This window comes from Sorex araneus, chromosome 3 (assembly GCF_027595985.1).
Source record: "Sorex araneus isolate mSorAra2 chromosome 3, mSorAra2.pri, whole genome shotgun sequence".
Taxonomy (NCBI): domain Eukaryota; kingdom Metazoa; phylum Chordata; class Mammalia; order Eulipotyphla; family Soricidae; genus Sorex; species Sorex araneus.
The window spans coordinates 97198692-97216534 of record NC_073304.1 but is presented as its reverse complement, the minus strand read 5'-3'; the positions used below and the strand labels follow the sequence as shown (position 1 = coordinate 97216534).

The following is a 17843-nucleotide window of genomic DNA, read 5'->3' as shown; positions in this document are numbered from 1 at the left end:
CACTGTGCCGGGCCCACAAGAAATTCAACCCCAGTTAACTCTTCCCAGCTTCATTATTTGCTACTCTGGGCTCTTAAACACCGTACTGTTCTGTGAAGTTTAACATAACAGTCAATACATGTGAAGGTGAGGGTGCATCATTTATTTCAATACCTTGTGCCTGTTGCTCAATTTATATACTGAAGAAAAAGTACTTTGTTTGCATTTGTTCTCCTAAACTCCTTATATTAGCATGACTATACTGATTTATTTTTTAATATAGTATATAGTTGCAAATTACATTGAAGTAGAACTTTATACGATTGTCTCTGTAGAATTCTTAGTGTCTAGGCTTAAAATTATTTTCAGTGAAAACAATTTATCTGCTCTAAATTAGTTTTTTGGATCTGGTCTGTATATTAAATTAGTAATTCTTTTTTGGGGGTCAATAATGAAAGAAAAGATCCATGACCCATTCTGTTTTTGTTCTTTTTTTCTCTATATTATTTTTAATGCAAAACTGTGTTTTTTTTTTTAACATTTTAAAAGTTCATTTTATTGGGGCTGGAGCGATAGCATAGTGGGTAGGGAGTTTGCCTTGCACTCGGCCAACCTGGGTTCGATTCCCAGCATCCCATATGGTCCCCTGAGCACCACCAGGAGTAATTTCTGAGTGCAGATCCAAAAGTAACCCCTGTACATCTCTGGGTGTAACCCCAAAAGCAAAATAAATAAATAAATTAAAAACTCAGTATTAAAAATAAGTAAATAATAAAATTTATTTTATTGAATCAATGTGAGATACAGTTACAAGCTTTCATTAAAACTGTGGTTTTTGTTGTTGAATTATTTTGGTGATGATTTAGTTTGTAACTCACTTTCTTTGATTTTCTTTTGAAGGTAAACGAAATTGCCTTTATTAATACCCTGGAAGCACAGAATAAGCGTCATGATGTTTTATCAAAGTTGAAGGAGTATGAGCAGAGGCTTAATGAGCTGCAAGAAGAGCGTCAGCGGAGACAGGAGGAAAAGCAAGCACGTGATGAAGCTGTCCAGGTAGCATTTTATTTGGAAAACAGTTAGTGAGCACCTGAGTTTCCATGTTAGCCACAGTACTTTATATGAATTATTTATTAGCTTAATTTCCATTGATATCAGCTTTGTCCTCTGTCCCTGATCATTTGAATTATAGATACAGGCAGCATGATACTTTTTAATTCCGTTCACATAACAGTGACCAGCATGATTTCATCTCTCTCTCTTCTCTCGTTTTTTTTTTTTTTCTTTTGGGTCACACCTGGCTCTGCACTCAGGAATTACCCCTGGCCATGCTCAGGGGACCATATGGGATGCTTGGAATCAAACCCGGGTCAGCTGCATGCAAGGCAAATGCCCTACCCGCTGTGCTATTGCTCCAGCCCCTCTTCTCTCGTTTTTAAAATAGCTGAGTAGTATTCCATTGTGTAGATATTCCAGTTTCTTTATCCTCATTCGCTCTTGGGTATTTGGGTTATTTCTGGATCTTAGCTGTTGTGAAGAACCCAAGAGTGAGTGAACATGGGATTCAAACATCATCTTGAATGAATGTTTTTGGCATCTATGGGCAGATGCAAATAAGGGGTATTGCTGGGTCATTGTTTGGGGGCCACACCTGGTAGTGTTCAGGTTACTCCTGATTCTGCACTTGGGAATAATGCCTGGTTGTGCTCAGGGAACCATATGGGATGCTGGGATCAAAACTGGGATGGCCACTTGCAAGGCAAGTGCCTTACCTTCTGTGCTATCACTTTGGCCCCTCAATTCTTAATTTTTATTTATTTATTTTTTTGGTTTTTGGGTCACACCCGATGATGCACAGGGGTTACTCCTGGCTCATGCACTCAGGAATTACTCCTGACAGTGCTCGGGGGACCATATGGGATGCTGGGAATTGAACCTGGGTCAGCCACATGCAAGGCAAATGCCTACCTGCTATGCTATTGCTCCAGCCTTGAGCAATCTGTGTACTGTTTTCCATAGAGGCTAAGCTAGACAACATTCCCACCAACAGTGAATGTTTGTTCCTTTTTCACCTCAACCCCAGTAGCGCTGATTGTTTCTAGTCTTTTTGATCTGTGCCAGTCTCATTGATGTGACATGACATAGTATTGTTGTTTGATGAGCGGTTCCCTGATGGTCAGTGATGAAGAGCACTTTTCATATACCTATTGCTCATCTCTATGTTGTCTTTGAGGAGGTATCAGTTCACCTCCTCTCTGTTTTTCGGGGTTCCACACTTGGCAGTGCTCAGGGTTGGGACCTGGGCAGGGCTTGGAGGACCATATTTGATGCTGGGGATTAAATCTGGGTCATTTGCATGCAAGTCAAGCGCCCTATCTGCCCTACTGTCACTCTGACTCTGTGTTCTAACATCTCTTAAAATGTTCCATTAGGAACGCAAAAGAGCACTGGAGGCAGAACGACAGGCCCGCGTCGAGGAATTGTTAATGAAGAGGAAAGAACAGGAAGCCAGAATTGAACAGCAGAGGCAAGAAAAGGAAAAGGCCCGTGAGGATGCAGCCCGGGAGAGAGCCAGGTAACTCATTCGCGTGCTGTGATTTTCATTTTGATGAACGGTTTGCAGTGAGTAAATGTTTAAATCAAGTCTTAAAGCCATGTTGAGTTATGGTGGGGTGGGGGGAGAAACACTTCCAAATACAGAAATGTGTAAAATTTGAGTTTCTAAGGAGTGGCAACTCATCAGAATGGAAACATTTTTGAACTCTTATACTGGATGGAAACTTGACATTTCAGTTACTGTTGTGGTTGTTATAGGAAATAGATTTTGATTCTGACAAACTGAGACAAAAGGGAATTTCTAGGAAAATATTGAGGTGATAAGGTATACGTTATGTCCAAGTGTTGGTCGTAAGAGCTTTTGGAGTGATCTTTTTCACAGAAAGAACCTCACCAGCATGTGGCCAGCCTGGTGATTATAAATGACCTGTGGCCATCTCCACTTTTAAATATCACTTATTTATTTGTGCTGGAGACATAGTATAGGAGTTAAGGTGTTTGCCATGCACATAGCTGACCCTGATTCAATCCCCAGTACCATACAGTCTCCTGAGCACTGCTGGGAGCGACTCTTGAACACGAAGCCAGGAGTAGCATCCAGGCACCTCTGGGTGTGATGCAAACAAGACATTCACTTGACCAGGTCTCTACTATGCAAATATGTGATATTTCTCATTCAAAACCTAAATGAACTGATGGGACCAAAGTAAAAGCACAGCACGTGAAGAATTTGCCTTGCATGTGGTAGACCTGGATATGATCCCTGACCCCCATAGGGTCCCTTGAGTGCCGCCAGGAAAGTGTCTGCTCTGTAGGAGGCCTCAGGCTGTGTACCCGGTGCTGCCTGTGTGCCCTGAGCTTGGCTGTGTGTGCCTGACAGCTCCACCGTGAGCCTGGCCACTGCAGACACTGATGTCCAGCGTGTGTGTGAGCACTGTAGCTGCAGTTTGGTGCTTGGGAAATGCCCCTAAAAAGATGCATGAGCATAATGACTATGACCAGGAATATAGTGCACACACACACACAAACACACACATGCACATGCACACATACACAAACACACACACACATGCACACACACCCACACTGACCAGTGAGTACGTTTGTGATACTGCCACTATAGCATATTGCCTCCAGCAAGCACTACACACAAAATCTGAGTGAGACCTCAGCTACAGTGTGACCCCGGTGAGCACGTGTGCCAGTACTGTGCTCCCTGACAAGCACCCAGCCTCGCATGCAGAGACCACAGCCTGAAGTGCAGCTGTCTCTCTGGTCCCTGCTGTTGCAGTTTCATTCCTCTTCAGAAACTGTTGCCACACCAAAACCATCATCAGTTGCACTCTTCATGGTTGTAAAGTTTTTTAATGAAACATTGAATTTTTTTTAATTAAAGAACTGTGATCTACAGTTATTCTTAGTTGAGTTTTAGCCATATGATATTTCAACATCAGTCCCACCATCAGTGTCACGTTCCCTCTACCAGTGTTACATATTCCCTCCCCACCCCAAATCCCACCCAATCCCCGCCTGTCAACTTGACAGGCACCTTACAAAGGTCCAGTGGTAGCAGCTTAGATCTCATGTTTGCCATGTTGTTGAGTCTGTGTTTGGATATAAGGCTATACCACTCTCCCATATCACCAATATAACCGAAGCCTACCTCCTCATGACTTCCTGTTCTCTTCCTCACAAGACACAGGGGTCAAGGCTGATCTGGGCATCCCCCCTTTCCTACAGTATATTTGCTCATCCAGTTGACTCTACATACCACAGAGAAGTGGCAAAGGCAACACAACTGGTTTTATATATATATATATATAAATGTAAATATATATATATATATATATTTTTTTTTTAACCTTGTGAGAATTGTTCCTTCTTGCAGTCGAATTTACCTTGTCCCCACCTTCTTACAGAGACAGGGAAGAGCGCTTGGCGGCGCTCACAGCCGCCCAACAAGAAGCGATGGAAGAGCTACAGAAAAAGATTCAGCTGAAGGTATGGTGACAACACACTGGACGACAGTCCAGCTGTTATGTTTTCAGTGAAGCAAAAGATTACTATTTACCCATTCAATCGATTGTATGAAAATTGGATTACACTGTATCCCTAGCCTTTGAATAACAAGACTTGAGATGAGACTGCAGTAATTTCTAACTCAATTTTCTGTAAATTTAATTTATTTCAGTAAGATAAAGCAACTGGAAAAACAAGAACGGAAGACTTTTTAACTTCCTTGTTTTTGCTGTGTGATCCATGAATGACCGGAAGGCATTGCTTTATGCTTCTGATAACTGTAGACTTGATTTAAAAAAAAATAAATAAACTAATAGATGATTATAATGTTTCATTGCTTTAGGCTTCTGATAGCCATAGACTTGATTTTTTTTAAAGGAATATGCTAATAGATGATCGTAATAATGTTTCCATTCATTTCAGTGCGTATAAGTTAATTTGCAATTATATCCTATGAAATAATGTAAGCGTATATATATATATTTTTTCCAAATTGAAGTATAGTGGTAGAGTTTTATAATTATTCATGAGTGATTTTATTTTTTATTCACTTCTCTTTCTCCCTTGCTTTGTTGTTGCCCTTGTGATATCTGGGTGCTCTGTACATATTTCACTGCAGACGTTGCCTTGGGCTGCTCACTTTGATGCAGTGCCGTGGGGTTCACAGACTTGTTGCGGGGTTTATACTGGCTGTTCTGGGATGGGACTCAAGGATGTGGGGTGGTTCTGGAGATCAAACTCTTGGCCACAGGAATGTAAGACAGGCATCGTATCACTTGGCTACACCCATGGGTCCTCCAGTGATCTCTAGAAAATCTCTACCCTTAGTCATCTGCCTTTCGGAGTATGAATATTTCACATATGTGCCACAGTAATTCACGTGCCATCTTCTCAGAGAAAGTAAATTCTTTGTTAAAAAAAATCAGTTTATTCTTTCTTTAGTTTGAAAACTATCATTCATTTAAATTAAGTGCCACAGTATTTATTGAGGCCTCTGGTGGTCAGGCTGTCATGGGGATACAGAGATGAGTCAGACAGGATTCTAAAGTTGCAAGAAACTCATTTTTATATGGCAGGCATATACAAGGCAACTGCCATATGGGTAGAATTACCTGAGGAGTGCGAGAGCAGTGCAGAGAAGGCCTCTTAGTAATAGAAGAGGTGTTTCAGAGATCTGGGAAATAATTTTTGTTTGTTTTCAGTATAGCTTAGATAACATTGTTACGGCAATGTTAATGCTTATAACTGTGATATATAAAAGGAGGACCCTTTTACCATGACCAAAGTGCCCAGGACCCTCTACCGAGATCCTAATGCTATTTCTTATTTTTGTTTTGTTTTGTTTTTGTCTCCGGGCCTCTCCTGACTATGATCAAGACTTGCTCCTAGCTTTGCACTCAGGGATCACTTCTGGAGGGGCTCAAGGAACCAGATTGGGTACTGGGGATTAATTGGGTTAGACACCTTCAAGGCAAACATCTTACCCACCCCGCTGTGCTATGTCATTGTCCCCTTTATGTTACTTTTTTGGGGGGTGGGGGACGGGCCACCCCAGCAGTGCTCAGGGTTTACTCCTGGCTCTGCATTCATCAGGATCACTCCTGGTAGGGTTCAGGGGGTCACTTGGGGTGCTGGGGATTGAAGCTTGGTCTGTCACATGCAAGGCAGTGCCCTACCACTGTACCATCACTCCAGACTCAACTTCTTAACCGCTTCTTCACTCACTTCCCTACCCCCCACCTTGTGGTTGGTGACCAAGGTTTTTGTCATTAGATACCTTCAGTCCTCAGGGATATGATTTTTAGCAATAATTTTGCAGATAAATTTAGAAAGAAAGAAAGAGGGTTGGAGGATGGGTGGGTGGGTGGAACGGAATTCCAGTGTAGGACGTGATGTATATAAAATCAGAACTGGAAGAATTTTTATTATTTTTTGGAAAGTCACTGGTTTTCAGCTAGAAAGAATTTGACCTGAACAGAAGTTTGTGTCATGGTGGCCTCCGTCTGATCTGAGGAGAAGATTGGTCTTTACCTCTGGGTAAACATTTTCTAGCCTTTCTTAAAGCTGCGCTCTGGCCAAGGAAGTGTTTTAAAATGTTTTTTAGTACATGTTAGATTTAGTGCATCTGTAAATGCACAGTGACATGTACTAGAGGTTCAATAAATTCAATGTTAAACGCTTAATTTAGCTTTAACTTACTGTTTTCCAAATTTATTTATCAGTCACTCTTCCACAATGCACTTATTAATATTCCACGCCATAGCTGCATGGAGCACATTTTACGAAAGTTTGCACTACATGTGGGAGATATTAAAGGACTATATAAGTTCTTGTCCTCAGTGTTCAAGTTAACATTGATTTAAGACATTCTTCCATTGTTTCAAAGTTTTGTTTATTTATTTATTTATTTATTTCTATATTGGCAAGCTTCCCATGGTGTATTCGATATGCCAAAAACAGTAACAACAAGTCTCACAGTGGAGACGTTACTGGTGCCTGCCCGAGCAAATTGATGAACAATGGAGTGACAGTGCTACAATGCAGTTCTATTTATTTATTTGACTTTTGGGCCATGCCTGGCTATGCTTTGTGTTCAGAGATCACTCCTGGCTGGTTTGGGGGACTACATGGGGCACCGGGGATTGAACCCAGGTCAGGTATATGCCAAGCACCCTACCCACTGTATTATCTCTATTATTTTAGCTGTTCTAATGAAAATATTAGATTCTTACGTTTTTGCTATAATTTGAATGCTTTTTTGCCTTCTGACTCTTTGTATATTTCCATCCTTAGCATGATGAAAGTATTCGGAGGCACATGGAGCAAATAGAACAAAGAAAAGAAAAAGCAGCCGAGTTAAGCAGTGGACGACATGCAAATACGGATTATGCCCCCAAATTAACCCCTTATGAGAGAAAAAAGCAGTGTTCCCTCTGCAATGCCCTGGTAGGTTTGTCACTTTCAATATTGTGGTGATGCATTTTATTAGCATAGTTTGCCCAACTGTAAAAATATATTCTCTCGTTGTTTAAAAACTCACACTGAAGAACCTGCAGTAAACCATGGATTTCTTGCTGGATTTTTAGTGCAGGGTGACTAGTATAAAAAAAGTGAAAACATTTAGGAGTCACAGTGAAAAGTGTCCCCAAATGTAGTTACTGCTAAAACGGATATTTAGCTGTTTGCTGGTAGTCCAGCTCAGTTTTTTTTTTTTGTGTATTAAGACCAAAAAAGAAAAGAAAAGAAAAGAAAAAGGAATGGGGCTAGAACACAGGCTTGGCATGCAGGAGCCCCAGGTTCTGTCCCTGGCATTGCTTGGTCCCCTAAGCACCACCAGGAGTACCCTCCTGTCACCAGCACCCAGCACTGCCGGGTGTGGCCCAAAGCTGCTGAAATAGAAGTAGAAAAAAGGAAAATGAAAAATTTTTTTTCTTTTTGGGTCACACCCAGCTTTGCACAGGGGTTACTCCTGGCTTATGCACTCAGGAATCAATCCTGATGGTGCTTGGGGGACCATATGGGATACTGGGGATCAAACCCGGGTCAGCCACGTGCAAGGCAAATGCCCTACCCGCTGTGCTATCACTTCAGCCCCGGAAATGAAAACTTTTTGTGCTGGAACTTGAACCTTGATACTAAAAGGAGATGCTGTCCTTTAGGAATGACTATCATTTCATGCCTCTTATAACAAGGTATCTTCTATTGGATTCTCAGAATTGGGATTTTAACAAAAAAATCTTTTATTATTTGATCGAATGATTGATTTCAGTATTTGGGTCACACTTGAAAGTGCTGAGAGGTTACTCCTGGCTCTGCCCTCAGGGAATCACTCCTGCCAGTGCTTGGGAGGACCGTTTGGGATGCCAGGGATCCAACCTGGGTCAGTCATGTGCAAGGCAAATATGCCCTACCTGCTGTAACATTGCTCTAGCCCCATTTCTTTTTGTTTTGTTTTTGAGCCCATTACTGGCAGTGCTCAGTGCTTGCTCCTGGCTCTCCGCTCAGGGTTCACTCCTGGTGTGACTTGGGGGACCAAATGGGGTGCTTGGGATCGAACTTGGGTCTGCTGTGTGCAAGGTAAGATCCTGACCCACTTTCCTGCTGTACGATGGTTCCCCCCACCCATCCCAATATTTCATTTTAATAGGTAACTGTAGACTGATCACAATTTGCATATAGCAACCAGGATTGAATGTGTAATATTTAAAGTTAGAACAGTGTGTTGATGGCATTGCTTCTGTTTTACGCCCTTAGATCTCTTCAGAGGTCTATCTTTTCAGCCATATCAAAGGGAAGAAGCACCAGCAGGCAGTGAGAGAGAACAGCAGCATTCAGGGACGGGAACTCTCTGATGAGGAAGTGGTAAGTTTTCCATTTGTTATTAAGATTTGCTCAGTGAGTCTCTTATAGTTTCTTTTTGTCATTCGTAATTCCATGTTTAGTGGCTAGAGAGTTAGCTCAGCTGTTGGAGCAAGTGCTTTGCATATGGGAGGCCTGGGTTCAATCCCCAGCAGCCCATAGTTACCTCAGCACCACTTGGAGCAGACCCCCAGGCACTGTCAGGTATGGCCCCCATTCCCCAAAAATCCTAAACTTCTTCCCTTTCCCCAAGCAATTCCAGGTTCATATATTTTCTGTTATCATTTAAAGCTATTTAACATTTAATAACTTTTATTAAAGTCTAGAATGTATCATTATGCTGCTAAAAGAGTATATTTAGTATGGTATATCATTTAATATTTTATATATTTAACAATTGCAGCATGTGTCATTTCAAGCTCCCAGAAGCACGAGGCCATAAAGAGGCCGCGCAACATATTATAGCCTAGTTCTCCCTCTCGGAGAACCTGGCAAGCTACCTGGAGCTTTCTGCCCACACGGGAGAGCCTGGTGAGCTCTTTATTGTGTATTCATATACCAAATACAGTAACAATGATGGGTCTCATTCTCCTGATCCTGAAGGAGCCTCAGTGCGGCACCATTGGGAAGAACAAGTAAGGAGAGGCTGCTAAAATCTCAAGGCTAGGACAAATGGAGATGTTACTGGGCCCAGAGCAAATCTACAATCAACGGGATGATAGTGGTAGTGATAGTGATAGCATGTGTCATTTAATAAGAAACAAACAATACAATAATATTATCTGCATAATCTCAATGCACAAAAGATGTTGTTATTTTAATAATATAAGAAAAGCGTTATTGAGTGATTGTCTACCTTTTTTGAAAAATAACCATGTAGATTTCATATAAATTAATCATATCAATAAATGAGAAACATTGGAAATGCAGTCTTTATCTCCCTGAGATTTTATGTGGTGACTGTCTCTGGGAATTGGTCACCAGACTTAATCAGGAGAGGGCTAGTGGTCGCAGTGCAATTGAAGGTCATTTTCTTTTCATAAATATAGAAGGTGCTAAATATTTTTTTCTTTTTATTTTTTAAAAAGGGATTGGTTTGCCAAATAAATTTTGGAAGGGGCCACGAGATAGTACAGCAGAGAATGCACTTGCCTTGGTTCAGCCAAACTGGGTTCTATCTCCAGAATTCCTATGGTCCCTGAGCCTGCCAGGAGTGATCCCTGAGGTCAGAGCCAGGAATCAGCCCTGGGGACTGCCAGGTGTGACTCCAGTACAAAACAAAACAAAACAAAAATCTGTTTAGTAACTGCAAATAATTTTTTGCCTTTACTCGAATTATAATGGCATTTTAAAAGAATGTATTATTACTAATTTTTTAAATTTGAAATTATTTTGTAATATGGAATTATTTTAAACTTGAAATATGCCCATAATTATCCTCATTCTGGTTTAAGATTTTCTATTTGCATGTATATGTGCTTCATGTGGAAAAATTCAGATTTGCTTTTTTTTATTTAAATTTTTTAAAAATTATTTATTTATTTATTTTTATTAGTGAATCACTGTGAGGTAGTTACAAACTTATGAACTTTCATGTTTGCATTTGGTTTACATCCCTCCACCAGTGGCCATTCTCCCCCACCAATGTTCCCAGTATCCCTCCCACCACCCCCACCACAACCCCCACCACCCCGGCCTGCCTCTGCGGCAGGGCATTCCCTTTTGTTCTCTCTCCTGTTGGGTGTTGTAGTTTGCAACAGAGGTATTGAGTGGTCATCATCTGCGGTCTATAGTCTACTTTTGGCATGCAGCTTTCAACCTAAGTGGGTCCTTCCAAAATTCTCTACTAGGTATTCCCTTCTCTATCTCTGCTGTCTTTTCCCCCCAGCATGTGAGGCCAGTTTCCAAGCTGTGGGGCAGACCTCCTGGTTCCTATCTCTACTACTCCTGGGTGTTAGTGTCCCATTCTGCTACTTTATATTCCACATATGAGTGCAGTCTTTCTATGTCTGTCTTTCTGACTCATTTCACTTAATATGATACTTTCCATGTTGATCCACTTATATGCAAATTTCATGACTTCGTCTTTTCTAACAGCTGCATAGTATTCCATTGTGTAGATGTACCAAAGTTTCTTTAACCAGTCATCTGTTTTTGGGCACTCCGGTTTTTTCCAGATTTTGGCTATTGTAAACAGTGCTGCAATGAACATACAAATGCAGATGTCATTTCTACTATACCTTTTTGCCTCTTCGGGATATATTCCCAGGATTGCTGGGTCAAATGGGAGCTCAATTTCTAATTTTTTGAGAATTGTCCATATTGTTTTCCAAGAGGGCTGAACAAGTTGGCATTCCCACCAGCAGTGAAGGAGAGTTCCTTTCTCCCCACATCTGCGCCAACACGGGTTGCTTTTGTTTTTTTGAATGTGGGCCAGTCTCTGTGGTATGAGATGATATCTCATTGTTGTTTTGATCTGCATCTCCCTGATGATTAGTGATGTAGAGCATTTTCTCATGTGCCTCTCAGCCATTTTTATTTCTTCTTTGGGGAAGTTTCTGTTCATTTCATCACCCCATTTTTTGATCGGGTCGACAATTTTCTTCTTGTGGAGTTCAACCAATGCCTTGTATATCCTTGATATCAACCCCTTATCGGATGAGTATTGGGTAAATATCCTTTCCCATTCTGTAGACTGTCTTTGTACTTTGGTCACTGTATCTTCTGAGGTGCAGAAACTTCTTAGTTTCAGGTAGTCCCATTTATTTATCTCTTTTCACTGCCTTGGCCAGTGGTGTGTCATCTTTGAAGATACCTTTAGCTTCAATGTCGTGGAGGGTTTTGCCCACCTTGTCTTCAGTGTACCTTAGGGATTCTGGTCTGATGTTGAAGTCTTTAATCCATTTTGATCTGACTTTTGTACATGGTGATAGGTGGAGATCTAAGCCCATTTTTTTGCATGTAGCTGTCCAGTTTTGCCAGCACAGTTTGTTAAACATGCTTTCCTTGCTCCACATCACATTTCTTGCTCCCTTATCAAAGATTAGATGATCATATATTTGGGGGGGGGTGTGTCCAAGTATTCAACCCTGTTCCATTGGTCTGCGGCTCTGCCTTTGTTCCAGTACCATGTGGTTTAATTATTACCGCTTTGTAGTAGAGTTTGAAGTTGGGGCGGTTGATTCCTGCCATTTTCTTTATCCAAGAATTGATTTAGCTATTCGTGGGGGCTTATTGTGCCATATGAATTTCAGGAGTGCTTGCTTCATTTCTTTGAAGAATGTCAAGGGTATCCTTATAGGGATTGCATTGAATTTGTACAATGCTTTGGGGAGTATTGCTATTTTGACAATATTAATTCTTCCAGTCCATGAGCAGGGGATATGTTTCCATTTCCTCGTGTCCTCTTTTATTTCCTGAAGTAGCATTTTGTAGTTTTCTTTATACAAGTCCTTTACCTCCTTAGTTAAGCTGATTCCGAGGTACTTGATCTTTTAAGGCACAATTGTGAATGGGATTGCCTTTATCATGTCACTTTCTTCTCTCATTATTTGCGTATAGGCAAGCCATGGACTTTTGGGTATTGATTTGATAGCCTGCAACTTTATTATACAAGTCTATTGTTTCTAAGAGTTTCTTGGTAGAGGTTTGAGGGTTCTCTTAGTATCATATCATCTGCAAATAGTGAGAGCTTGATTTCTTCCTTTCCTACCTGAATGCCCTTAATAACTTTTTCTTGCCTAACTGCTATTGCAAGTACTTCCAGTGCTATATTTAACAGAAGTGGAGAGAGTGGGCATCCTTATCTTGTCCCTGATCTCAGAGGAAAGGCTCTTAGTTTTTCCCCATTGAGGATGATGCTTGCTGTAGGTTTGTAGTAGATGGCTTTGACTATAATGAGGAAAGTTCCTTCTATACCCATTTTGGCGAGAGTTTTCATCATAAATGGATGCTGGATCTTGTCAAATGCTTTCTCTGCATCTATTGATATGATCATCTGGTCCTTATCTTTTCTTTTGTTGATATGATGGATTATGTTGATTGATTTCTGAAAGTTAAACCATACTTGCATCCCCGGGATGAATCCCACTTGGTCGTGGTATATGATCTTTTTGATGAGTTGTTGAATTCTGTTTGCTAATATTTTGTTGAGAATCTTTGCATCCGTGTTCATCAGGGATATTGTCCTGTAGTTTTCTTTTTTTTTGTGGTGTCTTTGTTTGTTTTTGGTATTAGGGAGATATGAGCCTCATAGAAACTGGTTGGGAGGGTTTCTGTTTTTTCAATTTCCTGGAAAAGCTTGAGAAGAACTGGCAACACGTCCTCTTTAAATGTTTGGAGGAATTCACTAGTGAATCCATCTGGACCTGGGCTTTTGGTTTTGGGGAGACTTTTGATTACATTTTCAGTTTCCTTGATATTAATAGGACTGTTCAGATATTCCACGTCTTCTTGGTTCAGCCTTGGGAGATTGTAGGAATCCAGGAATTTTTCCATTTCTTCTATGTTCTCTTGTTTCATGGCATACAGCTTTTCAAAGTAGTCTCTGATAATCTTTTGAATTTCTTTGGTTTCTGTTGTGATGTCTCCCTTTTCATTTCATTCTGTTTATAAGCGTTCTCTCTCTCTCTCTCTCTCTCTCTCTCTCTCTCTCTCTCTCTCTCTCTCTCTCTTGTGAGTCTTGCTAATGGTTTATCAATCTTGTTTACTTTCTCGATGAACCAGCTCTTGGTTTCATTGATCTTTCAGATTGTCTTTTGGTTTTCCATATCTTTGATTTCTGCTCTAAGTTTTATTATCTCTTTTCTTCTGCCTGTTTTCAGATTTGCTTTTTGCAAACAATTTAATTATTCCCATCATAAGGGAAAATTCTTCTGGTCATAAAAAATCATAATTTTCTTAATTTAACACTAAAGATGCTGTTTATTTTATGAAAAAATATTTTTAAACATTTTGGAGCATTGCTGGCATGTTAGCTGTAATCTAAGTTTTGGGTATTCTTATTTAGATGAGAAAAACTGAGGACAGAGTATTAAATTCATGTACTTTGGAAGAAAGATCGTCTGATTTTTGTAGCTGCTGCAGCATAGTCTGGCATTTAGCTCTTAGAGTTTGAGATGTGATTGATGTTTGTTTCTTTCCATACTCTGTCATCTTATAAGATTTACATTTTCTGTAGTTTCCCCCTAATTTATATCATTGCTTTTCGTAGTAACCTCTTCTTTCTGAAAAGAAGGGTGCGGTACAGCAAGTGAGTTGTGTGATCTAAAGACAATTTTATGTTGACTCACACAGAAGTTTCATTTTTAATCAGTGAAGGTATCTACAGTAAACATACTTGTTCTACTTAAAGTTATTACTTGTCATCTGTGATGTCTTTATATTACATACACCTTGTCGGTGACCCTTCTCCTTTGGCATATAAAATTTTATTTATACCACCTCTGACCGAATAAAATTGTACCTCTGACCTTATGCACTTGACATATCAGATAACTTACTCTTGATCTTTGACACATTTTGTGTTAACCCTGTTAAACATAATAGGTGAGAAGGTTTTGTGTCCGTATTACAATTTGACTAGGAAATGTTTTTTGTGTTTCTTGAGACTTCTTCTCAGAAACCTCTGTTACATGTTTAATATTTTCCCCTCTTTTATCATTTTAGAACCCAAATAATTAGTGAATTATAAAGGAACAAAACAGGTGCTAGCTTAAGTATATTCTAAAATTTAATTTTTTGTGTTGATAAATAGTAAATCATTCATTTTAATTAAAACTGACTTCCTGCTGGTTCTGTTTTCACGCTAAGTGTGATTTTTATGGATCTGCATGAAGTACATTGATCTTATACAAAGAAGGAAGTTTTGAAGCTTAAAAATATGAATCCCATCTATTTTTATGTTTGTGAGACTCCATGGTTTTAAAAACGTGTGAATTGTCAAAGCTCTGTTAGTAATAATATCCTTAAGTATAGAGAAAACATTAATTTTTACAATTTGGTTTGCTAAAAATATTTGATGAAGGATCTTAACTATGATTTATTGGATATTAATGACCAACTACAATTTCTCAAATCCCAAATTATTGTATTATATTTATTTCTTAATTTTATTATAGTTTGGGTCAGATGGTTCCATTAGAGCACAGTATGTGTATTGATGTTCAAAGTTACTGCACCCCTCAGGCCCTCAAAAGTGCCCACAATCCTCCACCACTGTCCCTGTGTCACCTCTAGTATAGCTATTGTTCCCTCTCTCTAGTCCTCCAGGGCTTAATAATTATTATTTGGGTGGAGCTGGAGATGGAGCTTCCCAGGCTGAGCACATGTTTTGCATGCAGGAGGCCCAGGGTGGATCCCTGGCACAGTGAGGACCCTCTGGCACCCCCAGGAGTGATGTCCAAATGCAGATCTAGCTAGGATGAGCCTCCAGCACCATTGCATGTGGCTCTCAAGAAAACACATTTTTTTTGAAGAACATAATTGTTTTTGTAACTAATTGATTTAGAGCTTTACTAATTTTCCTTTCTCAAGATCATATATTTACTGTTTTTTAAAAAATATTCCTGGGATGAGTTTCATAAAATTCACCTATCTCTTCTTTGAGGGTTTTTGCTTAATGTGCCTGTAAATTTGCGTGTCTCTGGGAGAGCATATTTTTCTGCTTTCTTTCATTTGTGGCCAAACACAAAAACTTAAAATTTACCTTCTTAACTATTAGCTGGGGGAGAAGTGCCCGAGAGTGACCGGGACCCGGTGTACATGAAGCACGCCCACACTGGGCAGTGCATAGCCCACTCAGCTGCTTCCGGCCCCACCCGCAGCTCAGCGCACAGAGTGGCAGCCTGGAGAACATCTGTCGCCGTCAGCAACTTCCCAGCCGCATAAAAATTTTCATCTGGAAAATCTGGGGGGAAAAAAATCGATAACTCTTTCTAGAGTAACTTTTATTTATTTTTGGTTTGGGGGTCATACCTGGTGATGCTCAGGGGTTCCTCCTGGTTTTGCACTCAATGTATTATCTCCCTGTCCCCACATTCGTCTTTCTTATTTAATGCCTCTCTTCTTTGATGCTAATTTTTTTTAATGCCATTAACATCACAAGCTTAGTTTTGGTTAGTATTCCCTCATAACTCCTCCTATGTGATGCCCTTTTTTCTCTCTTCCCTTCTTCTTCCAGTTTCTGCTGTCCCCTTCATCACTGTATCACTGTATCCCTGTCATCCTGTTGTTCATCGATTTACTCCAGCGGGCGCGAGTAATGTCTCCATTCATCTCAGCCCTGAGATTTTAGCAGCCTCTCCTTACTTGTTTTTCCCAACGATCAGATGCTTTTTTCAGGGTGAGGGGGATGAAACTGTTATTGTTACTATACTTGGTATATCGAATACACCACGGGGAGCTTGCCAGGCTCTTCCATTCCCTTCATACTTTCTTTTTTTTATACGTTTAGGGCCAGAGTCATAATAGCTTTTAATTTTAGTTGCTTTCTGCTCTGTTAAAAAATGTATCATGCTATATGTCATTTTTAACTCTTTCCCCCTCCTTATTTTAGTTCCTGTACTCATACAGTTGGAAATCTGTTTGTTGTCTTTATTTGCGGGGAGTCACAGGGTGTAGGTGGCTCTGAGGGCACCTCACGTGGATACGCAGAGTTGCTCCCTGCAGTGTTTGGAAGACCATGTCATGCTAGGGGTCACATCTGACCCTCTCACATGCCGAGCATGCAGCCTAGCCCTTTTACCGTCTCTCCAACTCTCTTGTTTTAAAAATGCTCTGAGATAGAAAGATAATGTCACAATGCATTTTCTTTTTAAGTTTAAAATTTAGGGTCTGGAGAGAGAGTTCAGCAGCTAATGTGCTTGCCTTGCATGCAGCCAACCTCAAACCTCTCTCATGAGGTTTTTGTTCTGGTAGAACAAAAGTAGGTAGAAAATGAGCAAGATATAAACATAGAAACTTTTTTAAGGTGATGATATATCCACTACTTATGGTCCCCTGAGCACTGCCATGAGTGATCCTTGAGCTGAGAGTAGTTAGGAGTAAGCTCTGAGCATTGAGGGTGTGGTCTGGAAAAGGTAGACAAAAAATTGTTTTAGCATATTCTTACTCCTATGAAACTTATCATGATGATGAAAATAGTGGATACACTTGTCACTTTAAAAAAGTTTCCACGTTTATATCTTGCTGATTTTCTGCTTACTTTTGTTCTATCAGAATTTGAGAGAGATTATTTTTGCAATCTCAGACTTGGATTTTGTATTTTAAATTTTTTTTTGTTTTTAATTGAGCATTTTTCTAATTTTTTTTGCAGTTCAGTTTTTTTTTTTTTTTTGCTTTTTGGGTCACACCTGGCGATGCACAGGGGTTACTCCTGGCTTTGCACTCAGGAATTACCCCTGGCGGTGCTCAGGGGACCATATGGGATGCTGGGATTCAAACTCGGGTCAGCCGCGTGCAAGGCAAACGCCCTACCCACTGTGCTATTGCTCCAGCCCCTGCAGTTCAGTTTTTTAAAGTGATTTAAAATTATGTTATGGCATGCCCTCGGCCCAGATAAATCCGGAGCCGCTGAGCGCGAATCGGACCCTCTGCGCCTTAAGACTTTGATTTCAGAGATGTAACACATTCGGGCATCCAGCGCATCATCCGATAGCGATGCACTGGGACACCGAACTGGGCTACAACTCTGTGCTGCCGGGGGGTGGATTTTTTTCCTCCCCACCCTGTCTTCCTGCACGGAAAGCAGCGGCCTGGTGGCACCCACGTGGCAGGCGCCATCTTCTGTGACTCCAAACCCACAGGTATTCGGTTTTTACTTTTGGGGCTCCCAAGAACTCATGGGAAGGGGGCATAACCGGCACGCCCTCGGCCCAGATAAATCCGGAGCCGCTGAGCGTGAATCAGACCCTCTGCGCCTAAAGACTTTG

At 40.6% G+C, this 17843-nt stretch overlaps 1 protein-coding gene across 1 annotated transcript in view; it reads left to right on the top strand.

The window, feature by feature from the left end:
* The window catches only part of SCAPER (S-phase cyclin A associated protein in the ER), a 363121-nt gene that overhangs the window by 117978 nt on the left and 227300 nt on the right, over positions 1-17843 (top strand). The window contains exons 16-20 of the mRNA XM_055130600.1: positions 880-1035; positions 2412-2554; positions 4455-4536; positions 7348-7500; positions 8809-8916. Coding sequence (XP_054986575.1) covers positions 880-1035; positions 2412-2554; positions 4455-4536; positions 7348-7500; positions 8809-8916 — 642 coding nt within the window. The remainder of the gene's footprint in view (positions 1-879; positions 1036-2411; positions 2555-4454; positions 4537-7347; positions 7501-8808; positions 8917-17843) is intronic.